At 49.8% G+C, this 12,280-nt stretch overlaps 4 protein-coding genes across 4 annotated transcripts; 1 reads left to right on the top strand and 3 right to left on the bottom strand.

Annotated features, from left to right (window-relative positions):
- Positions 1–35: 35 nt before the first annotated feature.
- P170DRAFT_386504 (uncharacterized protein) lies at positions 36–4,115 on the bottom strand (the record flags this gene model as incomplete). Its single annotated transcript, XM_024845773.1, has 9 exons — positions 36–626; positions 675–1,512; positions 1,578–2,279; positions 2,372–2,454; positions 2,725–2,729; positions 2,798–3,516; positions 3,585–3,696; positions 3,780–3,889; positions 3,940–4,115. Coding segments are annotated over 9 exons (3,336 nt in total), but the record flags the coding sequence as incomplete, so codon positions are not given.
- A 561-nt stretch (positions 4,116–4,676) lies between these two features.
- On the top strand, positions 4,677–6,040 carry P170DRAFT_359669 (aldo/keto reductase; the record flags this gene model as incomplete). The annotated part of the gene is made up of 8 exons (XM_024844369.1): positions 4,677–4,745; positions 4,800–4,946; positions 5,001–5,105; positions 5,164–5,360; positions 5,416–5,500; positions 5,551–5,606; positions 5,669–5,814; positions 5,871–6,040. 8 exons carry the CDS (start codon positions 4,677–4,679, stop codon positions 6,038–6,040), a joined length of 975 nt encoding a protein of 324 aa, XP_024703480.1.
- A 290-nt stretch (positions 6,041–6,330) lies between these two features.
- On the bottom strand, positions 6,331–9,016 carry P170DRAFT_465629 (beta-glucosidase; the record flags this gene model as incomplete). Its single annotated transcript, XM_024852333.1, has 6 exons — positions 6,331–6,821; positions 6,893–7,323; positions 7,372–7,762; positions 7,809–8,175; positions 8,232–8,848; positions 8,902–9,016. 6 exons carry the CDS (start codon positions 9,014–9,016, stop codon positions 6,331–6,333), a joined length of 2,412 nt encoding a protein of 803 aa, XP_024703479.1.
- Positions 9,017–9,805: 789 nt separating this feature from the next.
- Positions 9,806–12,262, bottom strand: P170DRAFT_456809 (GMC family oxidoreductase). The gene is made up of 4 exons (XM_024851650.1): positions 11,502–12,262; positions 10,848–11,451; positions 10,171–10,790; positions 9,806–10,122 (listed from the first exon to the last, which is right to left on the bottom strand). Exons 1-4 carry the CDS (start codon positions 11,809–11,811, stop codon positions 9,896–9,898), a joined length of 1,761 nt encoding a protein of 586 aa, XP_024703478.1. The 5' UTR covers positions 11,812–12,262; the 3' UTR covers positions 9,806–9,895.
- Positions 12,263–12,280: the final 18 nt, after the last annotated feature.

Genomic DNA, 12,280 nt, shown 5'->3' with positions numbered 1-12,280 from the left:
ATAGCTAGAAAGAAACAAAATAATGGTCAACTCCCAAAATCCGCAGAACCTTCTGACGGAAATAAAAATCCCAGCTCTCCCAGCCCCGTAAGGGCCAAAGAATCGAATTCACCCCAGCTGGTTAGATCAGCAATGTATGAAGCGGGACTGGTGTCCTCCATAAGGTCTCCCATCCAGCCTTGGGAGTCTAATGGCATCTCGGATGACTCCAAAGACTGCGAATGGGGGTCAATCATCCCTTCAGAGGCCTGAGGAATGCCGTTCTCTGCGCTGTGGCCACCGGAATGGTGATAACCCGCTTGATCCCCAAGATCACCTTGCTTTTGCGTCTCAGCGATGGATATATCGGTGATAACAAGGCGAGGCTGATCTGCTGAGGAAAGCTCTGTGCTTTTATGTTGTTTTCGTTTGATTGACTCTTGTGCCTCCTTTCGGAGCTCCTCAAGGACCATGACATAGCGCTGCGCAAAAGAAGATGTCGACCCGCACGTTGCTAGATCCTTTTGTGCCTGTTCGCCTGCTTGGAAATACAGAGAATTTCCTTGGGTGTTGGCTTCTTGAGAGTAGTTCTGAATAACATGAACGTATAGCACAACAATTGCTGAAAATGCATAGTAATGGGTAAACTGTCAAATCGTTAAACAAGCACAGTCAGAGTCATAGGGGGAACTTACCCAAAAAGCATGGTACATTTTTCCATGCTCACAAAGATCGCGAACGATGCCGACAATTTTCATGGCAGCGTTTAAACAGCTCTGGACATTTTCATTGATGCTTCCGTGCAGCTTGTCGTTTCTCTTGCTCGTTCCACTTGCCAGTACGGCAAAGTTCTTAAGAACGAAGGGTCGATAGAGTAGTATTTGTGCATGTGAAAAGGCGAGATTTAATACATTATACTGACGTTGGTATAGAGTGATCAACATATCGATACTTGGTAAATCAAGAAACGCCGACAGTTTCTTTCGCCATTGGGAGAGCTCGGCCCCGTATTTTGCGGCTGCGGACATTTGCGACTGCAGGGTTGTCCTTTGGATACCGTACAGATCACGGAGTATGCCACTAATAATTTTGGACAGCTTCGCATGGTATACAGGAGCAAGCATAATGCTTTGAGCACTGGAGGTAGCCGGGAGAATAGCGTTGGTTTTGATCTGCGAATCATTGGCAATTACGGGCAGTTCTTGATCAATTTCATTATCATGAAATATTCGAGGACGGCCCAAGGCAGCACTGAGGTAATTGTCCAAGCTGTACGCACACCAAAAGATTCTCTTACGGCACTCCTGATCCACGAAGTCATCGCCACCCAGGGAATGCTCCCGGCGTCGTTTGCGGTGCAGGCCGATTGCAATAGCAAGACGAGCCGTGGTGCCAAAGAGGCTCCAGCAATGATTGATCCGGGACTGGGATAATAAATAAAAGCACTGCGCTAGGCGCGCTTGGACGCTAGTGAGGCGAACAGGCCCTGTCTCGGCTGCGAGGTGATGTTCCGACGCACCAAAATAAACCGCGCTGTACCAAAGCAGACATCATGAATAATTGAACCACACTGGGGAAATTTCTTGAATATCACTAACCTATTTACTGAAGCCCCTAGGGCTGACTCCGTCTTCGGCAAGTACTGCTTCGCTTGTAAAAATACCATCAGAAGTAACGCCCTCACTTCCCTTGCCCCAGGCCCAACGCCTTGAGGGTCCTGTAGGCCATCATACAGTTCCTCAAGCCAGCCTTCAGTTTGTTGCTGATGTAGGAATCGATGTGTAGGAAACCCGAAGTCGAAATACCGATTCATCAAGGCCTTGGCTTCGTCTTTAGTCGGAAGAACCAGGAAGGACGCGTCATATTTGGGCAATGGGGCATCGCCAAAGCTGAAGATAGTCGTATTCGGCGAGAAAGCGATGTTCTGATGTAGCCTCTTCTGGACACGAATCAGAAATGAAACCCCGGAGGAAGGGCCTACATAATGGCCCTCCATGTCTGTTTGATGGGGTTCGGGCGAGTTGCGAGACGACGGAACATTTGCATTTTCATCCACTGGTAACAATAGGCGACCCTCGTTTTCCGTATTCGCTATGGCTGGTGAAGGCTGCATTTTGCTAGGAGCCACACTCGACGGCATTTCAAGTCGCTCAGTAACAGCAGTTTCGTTTTCCTTCGGTTGATGTAGCAGCGGGATTGGTGGCAGTTTGCCCCTGGTGTAGCCAGCATTGTATTTACAATGTTGCCCCGACCGCTGGCACAGCGAACAAGGAAGCGTACCTGAGCAGCGCAACTTCTTTCTGCGATATTTGGGTCAGTTTTAGTGTGATAATTATCGATATTCTTTCACATGGCGCATAATAGAGCTGGCGCATACACGCAATGTACGTACTTTTTACAAGTATCGCATGCACGCGTGACGCGAACTCGATCCTTGCCGACGCATCGGCGTTTGGTAGGAGGAGTGTCATTCGACTCCATCAGGGCAAGGTCATAATGATGGTTAAATGGAAGCCAGGTGGTCAACCGCGAGCGGGTGTGAACTGCGGAGTGATTTGTGGGGAAGAGAGAAATGAGGAGACGGCGAGAGCGAAGAGTCGAGCTAAAGGCCTTGGTTTGGCGGCCTCAGGCTAGGCCCAATCGACCCCGCAGCCTGAGGCCCCCAGGCTTATCTCGGTCTACGGCTCAACCGACTTGGTCGGTCTTCTACACCTTGCAAATATCTCTCCCACTTCATGTTCAAACGATGACTGGGTTCTATTGTGGTCTATTTGGGCTAAAATAAACATCTACCACTCGCGCCATTCTCCTCCCGGACCTTGGAATGCTGGGCTCCGCCATGCCTTTGCGTTCACAGAAGCTGCCCGCACCTTTTCTTCGTCAATTTCAATTCCTAGTCCAGGCCCATTCATCAAGTCAATCAAACCGTCCTGCACATTCCACACCTCCGGGTTCTTGATATACGTTTCGATATCTGCCGAGCCTGCGTTATAATGAATGCCCAAGCTCATCTCCTGGATCGCGAAGTTGGCGCTGACAGCGTCCACGTGAAGATTAGCTGCAAGAGCAATAGGACCGAGCGGACAATGAGGAGCCAGCGCCACGTCGTACGCTTCTGCCATGGTCGCCATCCTCCGAAGCTCAGAGATGCCTCCGACATGGCTGATATCTGGCTGTAGGATGCTGACTGATGCGGATTCGAGGAACGGCTTGATGTCCCAACGACTATGCAATCGCTCCCCAAGAGCGATGGGGATGGGAACCAGCTTTGACAGAGCGGCTACAGACTCTGGGTGCTCGGAAAGGAGTGGTTCTTCGATGAACAACGGCTCGTGTGGTGTTAATTTATGAGCGAGCTGTTGTGCCATGGCCTTGTGCACCCTTCCGTGAAAGTCGACTCCGGCGTCAATTCCCAAGGCCTTCACGGTTTTCAATCGCTCGACGGAGGCATCCAAGGCTCGCGGAGAGTCTAACCAGCCGAGATCCTCGGTCGCATTCATTTTTACAGCTTTGAAACCTTGCGAGATGCGTGCTCGTCTGGATGGGTCATCAAGAATGTGTCAGTTTATCTCCGCGTCAAGGGACAATTGGATAGTATATCTTACGCTTGGGCTTCAACATCACCGGGTCGGTCGCCGCCAATCCACGCGTACACCTTGAGCTTGTTCCTCACTTTTCCTCCCAGAAACTCATATATCGGCAGACCAAGTCGTCGGCCTTGACAAACAGCAAGTTAGCACTGTATCGCTCGAGGAATCCTGTCTAAGCTCCAATGCATCTAAGAGCGTAAAATAGTTTACCTTTCAAATCCCAGAGGGCGATATCTATTCCCGACAAAGCACTCATCAGAATCGGCCCCCCTCGATAGAATCCCATTCGATAGCCATTCTGCCATATGTGCTCGATATCGCTGCAATATCACTTTAGCATTCCTTTCCGGCAGAGAATCATCGTACTTACTCTGCCTCCATTCCTGTGAATCGTTCAATGAAGGCGTTGAGACATCCTTCCACTGCCTCCGAATGCCCTTCAAGTGATGCTTCGCCCCATCCAAAGTTGTCGTTGACGTCTGTGATCTTCACGAATAGCCATCTTGGGGGAACCCGAAAATATTCGATTTGTTTGATTGGCGCCATGGCTGGAATTCTTCAAGATGAGAGTCAAAGGTACAAAACAGAGAGATAATGGTCACTGTAATTCCGTGCGCAAGACAGTTTATGAGTTGGAGACTATTCCCCACCTACCCCTCATTGTGATTGACAAAAACACGAAAAGAATACCGAACGGATCCCTGCAATAGAACGAGCGGGTTGTGCTGCTCGGAGTTACTGCGAGCTGCAACAATGTCGGATAAGGATATCCGCCAATCGGAAAACCGGACCTTTTTCCAGGCACCACCAAAATGACCCACTTGAATGCTCCCAAGACGCATCATCGCCACTATGATGGCCGTTCAAAGCAGCCGAAGGATTCAAAATGTCCTTATGATAGCATTTTACCCCTCATTGACGCTCTCGAAGTGCCGCTAAGCGTGGGGTGACGTTTCTTTTTTATCAGCCATCCGATACCTTTCAAAAGAACTACCCTTCTCCTTATTGCCCAGGCTGATTTGTATACTTTACAAGGTCAATTGACCCACGATCTGCTTTTGGAGAAACTGAAGTATCCTCGAACTTGTAATAGCATAGTTTGCAGCAATGGCTCTCGGACGAACATTCAAACTCAACACCGGCTATGAAATCCCCGCAGTAGGATTGGGCACATGGGTAAGCATACACGGCGCGATTCATCGAGGGAAGCATACGTTAATCGTCATGTAGCAATCAAAGCCCAACGAGGTCAAACAGGCCGTTGCGGCGGCACTGAAGGGCGGCTATCGTCACATCGACGCCGCCTCGGTATACGGCAATGAGCGTGAAGTTGGGGATGGTATCAAGGCATCCGGGGTGCCTCGCAGAGACATCTTTGTAAGTATAGAATTCCGAGAGCCTGATACTAGTGCTAACATGGCTATTTATAAGCTCACTAGCAAGTTATGGAACACCGATCACAATCCCGAGAACGTTGAGGCTGCGGTGGATCGTTCGTTGAGCGATTTGCAAACGGACTATCTTGATCTTTACCTGGTAGGTGCTGTGTGGATAACTTGCTGAATACAATCTGACGCGGGGTCCTTTGTGTCAGATCCACTGGCCAGTCGCATTCCGTCATTCCACGACTACCATCCAGCCGGTGGATGAGAAGACGGGTCTCATCGATGTGATCGACGTTCCAATCAAAGATACCTGGACAGCTTTGGAGGCACTAGTAGCCAAAGGCAAAGTTAGATCTATTGGTGTCAGCAACTTCACCAAAGAGAAAATCGAAGAATTGCTCAAGACGTAAGTGCACTTTTCAATTATGTGACAAAATCAATGCATTGACCTGGAATTCCAGAGCAAAGATACAGCCTGCAGTGAACCAAATCGAAGCCCACCCCTTCCTTCAGCAGAGAGATTTGTTGGAATGGTCTAAGCAGAAGGTAACTTCGCACCCTATACTCAAGTTTTACACATATTCAACGTTCTTTAGGGCATCGTTGTAACAGGATACTCTCCCCTCGGCAATAACATCTACAACATCCCGCGGTATGTATACATGTGTCAAACTACCGTCGAGGATGCAATTGAGCAGTCTAACAAAACTACAGAGCTGTCGACGACCCCTTGGTCATCGAAACCGCCAAATCGCTCGGCAAAACTCCTGCTCAGATCCTCGTCAGCTGGGCTGTCCAGCGAGGAACAGTGGTTCTCCCTAAGTCTGTGACCCCGGAGAGAATTCAAAGTAACTTCGAAGGTAAGCAGACCATCCTAAGTGGTGTAATAGCAAAAGGCTAAGTGCGACTATCATAGACTTCGTCCTTCCTGAGGATGCATTCCAGGCTATCCAGTCATTGGAGAGACATCAACGCATGAACTTCCCCGCGAGGCTTGGCGTCGATATCTTTGGAGAGGTTGGAGAGGAAAGCGCTAGGAAAAGTGCATTGGACTGGGCTGAGCAGCAGAAGAAACTTCGGAATTAGAGGAATTGAGTTCTTAGTCTCTAGGGATGATATGTAACTCTGAGGAATAGACATAGACGCGAACAATAGTAACTCTAAGTTCTAAAGAATGATCCTCTTAGTGACCGAAATATGTTTCCGTAATTCCACTCATTCCTAGAATGAAGCGGTTTCAACTCCTACAAGAACTACTAGCGAGAGGCTTTGATAGTCAAGCAAGTTTATAAAATTCAAGACATTACACTTGATTCATATCTAAACTAGATCTTTACCTTCATATACACATCATCCCAGCTTTCACTCTAAGCAGGTTAAGAAAGCGGCGTGAACGAGCCACTGGCACGGAAATCCCGACTCGAGAATCCGACCCAAGACTTGAAATCTCCCTCAGGAATAACCCACTTCTGCCTCACGACATCCCACCGACTAATATCCCTTCTCGTTAATTTGAAGGTGACCTTTCTGGACTCCCCAGGTTGCAGGTGAACCTTGTAGAAGCCACGAAGGACTCTAGTTGCCTCGATATTGAACGTGGAAGACAGCTTGGGAATGCTCAAGTAGAGCTGTGGCACCGTAGCGCCGGCCGTGTGGCCGGTGTTCTTCACGGTTGTGGTGATCTGATAGAGGTTGTCCCACAAGTGAGGATTACCCCCAGGCACGGTGTTCGCAGACGGGGGAACGGCGGACAAGGTGTCTTGGAAGGTGCGGGTGATGGTCATGTTTCGTTCCATGGAGAATGTGGTGTAGGAAAGACCGTAGCCAAACTCATATTGGACAGACTTGTTGTGGAAGTCGAAGTGCCCTGGAATGCTTGTCAGCGTCTTTTTGATTTACCAAATCCGAATTCTGATAATTGAGAATCACGCCACTCACGGTAGTCTATTAAATCTCCTTCCCTGAAGTCCGACTGCCAAGCTGTCGGATCCTCGGTGTTGGTAAGCTCCGTTGAGTTGGTTATGGGGGCAAAGGAGTAGTCCGACTCATTCTTGGCGATGGTATAGGGCAAGTGACCGGAAGGATTCACGTCTCCCCAGAGCACATCGACGATGCTGTTGCCAGCCTCTTGGCCGGGCAAATGGGCAGCTAGGATAGCGGTAACGTTAGGGTGGTTTGCCCATGGCATCACGTTGATTCCATTGGAGTGCGTAATCACGACAGTGTTGGGACATCCGGATGCGACTCTGGTCACAACTTCGTCTCCATTCCAGTCGTGGGCAATGATGGTGCGGTCTTCCGATTCCGTAGCCCAGCTCTTGAGGAAGACTAGACAGACATCTGGCTGTGAAGGCAGGAGAACATTCATGCTGTGACCTTGTCAGTGGGTGTTCGCTTGATCTGGGAGCTGTACCTACTTTGGACTATCCTCATCGATGATAGCAGTGTTGTTCAAGATATACTGAACCAGGTTCTTCTTAAATCCGACACGCTGCTTGATAGCTTCCAACGGGCTCACGATGTAACTAAATAGGCCAGAACCTGAGCCTCCGCCCGCTGCAAGCACGCCGTACTCGTAGTTCTTGACACCGTCAAAATAGAAGGTGGACATTCCATTGGTGAAATCACCCGCATCGTTACCAAACACCGCGACCTGCTTTGGTGATTTCAATGGCAGTGTATTGTTGGTGTTCTTCAGAAGTACAGTGCCCTCTGCAGCGGCTTTGCGAATGAACTCGTCGTGGTTGCCACGAACATCCAAGTTTGTAACCGGGCCATATGCATAGTTGTAGTTCTCGTACAACTCGGCTGTAAGCGATTAGTGAGTGTCGTCGTTTGGGTATTAATTACTTACGGCCATCGAACAAAAGTGCATTAAGCTCTTTCGAGCTTGGGTCAACACCCGGGAATCCCTGGTCCTGGTTCAGATAAAAGTACGGTGTCATGACTCGGTGGCACATGTCATCTAGACGGCTGGTTGAAACCGATCCATTCTTCACTGACTCTGTGAGATTCGGACCCCAATAGACAGGTCCGAAGCTGGGAGTTCCGGGCATGTCCATATCTTCTCCTGAGTTGATGGCTTTTGCCCCGCTGTGGGTAGCTCCCCAGTCGGACATCACATAGCCCTGGAAGCCGAGTTCTCCTTTGAGGATGCCGTTGAGAATCTTGCTATTCTGGCAGCCATAAGTCTGATTCAGACGGTTGTAACTGCACATCACCTGTTGCGCTCATCAGTCGACTGTCTTGGGCTTTCTTGCCTGAGATGGTCACTCACTGTCGCCACACCGGCCTTTACAGCTTGTTGGAAAGGCCAAAGGTAGAGTTCATGCATGGTAGTATCGTCGATATTAGATGAGACACTTTCGATTGTCTTGCCATCCTCGTTTTCAGTTGGTTGTCTTTGAGTCTCCTGCTCATTGCCAATATAATGTTTGGCGCAGGCCTGAACACCGCCATCTTGAGTTCCCACGATGGTTTCGGTGAAAAGCTCTCCTGTCAAGAAAGGATCCGGCGAGAATCCCTCCCAGTTCCGTCCACCAAGAGCTGTCCGGCCAAGTGGGCCGGCAACGGGCCCAAGGATAACCTGGGATCCTTTGCCACGGAATTCTGCGGCAAGCTGGTTCCCACGTTCGTAAGCGATGTTTTTATCCCATGTCGCGGCGATTGTTATCCCGGCCGGGAATACTGAGACATGGTCTCCTTGCTCGAGTGACATCGGCCCATTCTGGATGCACAGTCCGGTGAAGTTCAAGCGAGGGATGGGCATGAGGTTGCCCACGCAGGGGCCCTCGGTGCCGGATACCAAGCCCACCTTCTCTTCGAGAGTGAGTTGGGACACAAAGGAGGTTGCTTTATCGAATGCATACTCCCAATATAGTCCGGTTGCATTGGCTATAGGACTGTGTTAGGATAGAGCCATTCAGGAATGTGGGATGGTTACTCACGATTGGGGATCTCGTCGGCTGTGGGACTATGAAGGTAATCGGTGTGATTCCATGCCGCCCCTGTTGCCCCTGTGAATGCAGCAAGTACCACCAGGTAGTTGAGAGCTGTAAACATTGTAGTCTCTTACTCCGCCTTTTGCTGAGAAACTTGGGGATTCACACCTGTCGTAGGGGATTGTGTCTGGTGTGAGACCTCCATTTTATATCCTGGCAGACACGGATTTCCTCCCTCTGTGAGGGTATACGCAGAAAGACACACGATGCCAGTGAAAAGGCATCCCCACGGTCCCACAACCCCATAATTCCTTTTGCTTTCCGATTCATTCGTCAGATCCATTCATTGGAATTTCCTTTCCCGGTTGTCTTCAGGCGCAAGAGCATTCGGGTAAACCCCGGGTAAACCTCATAGATAGATTCATGACGTCAAGCCCAGTGATCAAGCCATTCAACATGTCCTAGTAGCTTAGAAGAATGTTGGTATTAGCAGATCCCCTAACCCCAGAGAACATTGCTATTCAAACCTGCAGACATGGGGAACCCCGGTCCTTGCGGGGGTGGAACTGCTGGCTGTTTTACCCGATCGTTATGGGATCGTCGTCTCCCCTTCGCTTGGCGATGGCTCGATGGCCCGATACTCCGGCTTCTCCCCGTCGAGTGTGGAGTTACTTAACCGAGATATCATGGATGGAGCTCAGTAGCGTGGGTCTCCCCTCGCATGGTACTACCATTTTCAACTCGGCAAGGGCGTTTTCCTTGCTTTCCTAGGCGCAACAATAGACAGCCCCCACTGACGTTGAATGCATTCTTGTTTGGAATTGGCTCATGTGGAGATTCCAGCAGTTATTTCATACTAAGCAAGTTGTTTTCTGGGGGCCGAGAGTTTGATTGTGGAATACATCCCTAACTGTCTTTGGTGTAGAGTAGACGGACATCCCAATTCTTGACGAGGACCAGGCTTTTCGCCCAACATCAGTACCCATCCACGGTATTGATCCTACAAGCCATGACTGACTGAGTGGTCTTCCTTGATCCTTTCGGCAACCCACTCCGCAATGCCATACAGATTAGCTACTGGATGGCCACAGAGCTGCAGGGGTTGGATGGAAGCGTCGACCACCCGAACATTTGAAGTTCCGTAGACTTTGAGTCGAGCATCCACCACACCACCCATTTCGCGGGGCAGCATAGAAGTAGTCCCGATAGCATGATAATTCGGGGTATCTAAGCGACGTCAGATAGTCGCACACGAAATTACGTGGTGTCACCTACATTGCTCGCCAATCCACCTTGTCCACTCTTCATCGGTTGCGTCCTCGGGCACATCGTCCAAGCCCGGTAAGGTCTCATTGTCAATGATTTCCTTCAACTCGCCCGTTTGAAACATGCGGCGAAGGAACTTCGACATGCCAATTTGGATCTGAACGTCCCAGTCGAGCATCCCGAAGTTCGGATTTACCGTTGGTGGTGATAACGGATCCGAGGATGAGATGTGCACGTTACCCCGTGCAAAGGGAAGAAGACCCCAGTATCCTGTGTGAAGCGTGTGAGTACCCTGTCGAATGAAAACAAACTCGGCCGCCGGAATCTTGTCCAAGAATATCAGATCATGCTGTATCTCAAACAGCCTTTGTAGATCTTCTTCTTTCATGGATCCGTTGCTTTCTTGCGCCACAGCCTTTGCGTACTGAGATAACTGAGAGCGAATAGATTTGGCGACAGATTCGGCGGACGACCCAAATACATCCTCGACTGAAGCAAAAGCAACTGTTCTGGTTCCCGTTACTGGGGTCTTTGTCGATACCACAATCGATGTATTGAGTTGGTCCTGCAGGTTCTCGCCGACGCTGGGCAAGTCAATGCGCACGGGAATTCCGTGTTTCTCAAGGATCCTGCAATAATCAGCCCTCTAACATCAGAAACTTCTACCAGAAGCAGCAATAGCGAACCTTGGGCTCCCTACACCGGAGAGCTCTAGAATAACAGGCGACCGCATAGCACCAGCTGCCAGAATAACCTCCTTCCGGGCAGTAATGACATCTCGTTTTCCATGTTTCGTCTCATGAACTTCAACCCCCTCTGCTCTAATTTCGGCTTCTTCGTCCTTATCCGACCAGACAAGTCGAGTCGCGAAGGTATTCAGCTTCACGTGGAGGTTTGTCCGGTTTTTGTTTGGCCAGTAATACGCACGTGCCGCATCACTGCGGATATCATCTGGATCAACAGTGTACGGATGAAGCGTGAACCCTCGCATGTCTCCTGAATTCAGATCTGAGTTCCAAGGCAGGCCCATACTAGCCAAGGTCCGATTCATTGCCGATGTTAGGTCATTTTCCCCCTTGGACATCGGCCTGAAGCCAACACTGACCGGTCCACGAAAACCATGATAGCGAGGGACAAATGTGGCACCCGCATCAATTTGTCCCTGGTCCGGTGCATGGAAGCTCTCACTTTTAAGATAAAACGGATAAAGACTCTTCCATGACCATTCATCTATCCCAAATCTCTTGAAGGCATCTAGTTGCGATGGCTCTGCGCGTGCATAAGCCCCTCCTATTGATTTCGTCAGCATCAGGCATTCTCAGAACCGTCGAAATGCATACCATTCATAACACTGGTTCCTCCCAGAGCCTTTCCAGCACGCATTACCTGCTGGCGTCCGCCAAAGGTTTGCTCGGTGGTTTGAAAGGCCCAGTCGAGAGGGCTGTCGTATGTCAGTCCGAGACGGCTAATATCGGTCACATTTGGATTGTCATAGACAGAGTCTCCCGCCTCGATAACAAGAACAGATACATTGGAATCTTCTGATAATCTGTTGGCTACCGCTAGCCCACTCGTGCCGCCTCCGACGATGACATAGTCATACTCCGCAGCGATCACGCCGGTGATGAAAATTATCCAAGTAAACAGCATTTGGAAATATAATGCCAAGAGCCAAAGCCTGTGTCATGTTTCTCTAGTATATGAGATAATTCTGGGGTATATATAGTTTCGTTTTTCAATAGCATCCTTGTGACCAGGAGCATCCATACCCCTTGCGTAGGGTTGTCTTGAGCAGCAAGCAGTACACACTCGTACGTGGACAACTGAAAGAGCAACGAATTTTGAATGCCGTGTCGCTTTCGGAGGTTTCGGAATCTTCTCCGGTCACACTGCAGGGGATAATACTCTATAGACAACTCTTCATCGTCTGCGAAAGGCATGTTTGGGGAGATCTGCACCACGTTGAAGGAGGACTTGGTCTCTGCCTGAGGCCTTTCCAGATTGGGTAAAACAGCCAGCACTGACTATTCCCAATGCGGCGCACCAAACGAAAGACCCCGGATTCTTGAAGATTGGCAGTGGGAGGGGGTCATACTCCGCGTATATCGATGAGTACGGA

The sequence above is a fragment of the Aspergillus steynii genome (genome assembly GCF_002849105.1).
Source record: "Aspergillus steynii IBT 23096 chromosome Unknown P170scaffold_5, whole genome shotgun sequence".
Lineage (NCBI taxonomy): Eukaryota > Fungi > Ascomycota > Eurotiomycetes > Eurotiales > Aspergillaceae > Aspergillus > Aspergillus steynii.
This window is presented reverse-complemented; position numbering and strand designations above follow the sequence as displayed.

Coding starts and splice junctions, on each gene's coding strand:
- P170DRAFT_456809 (XM_024851650.1), bottom strand. CDS start 11,811: ATGCTGTTTACTTGGATAATTTTCATCACCGGCGTGATCGCTGCGGAG. Junction 11,452..11,501: donor AGGAACCAGTGTTATGAATG/GTATGCATTTCG, acceptor CGAAATCAATAG/GAGGGGCTTATGCACGCGCA. Junction 10,123..10,170: donor AAGGTGGATTGGCGAGCAAT/GTAGGTGACACC, acceptor GACGTCGCTTAG/ATACCCCGAATTATCATGCT.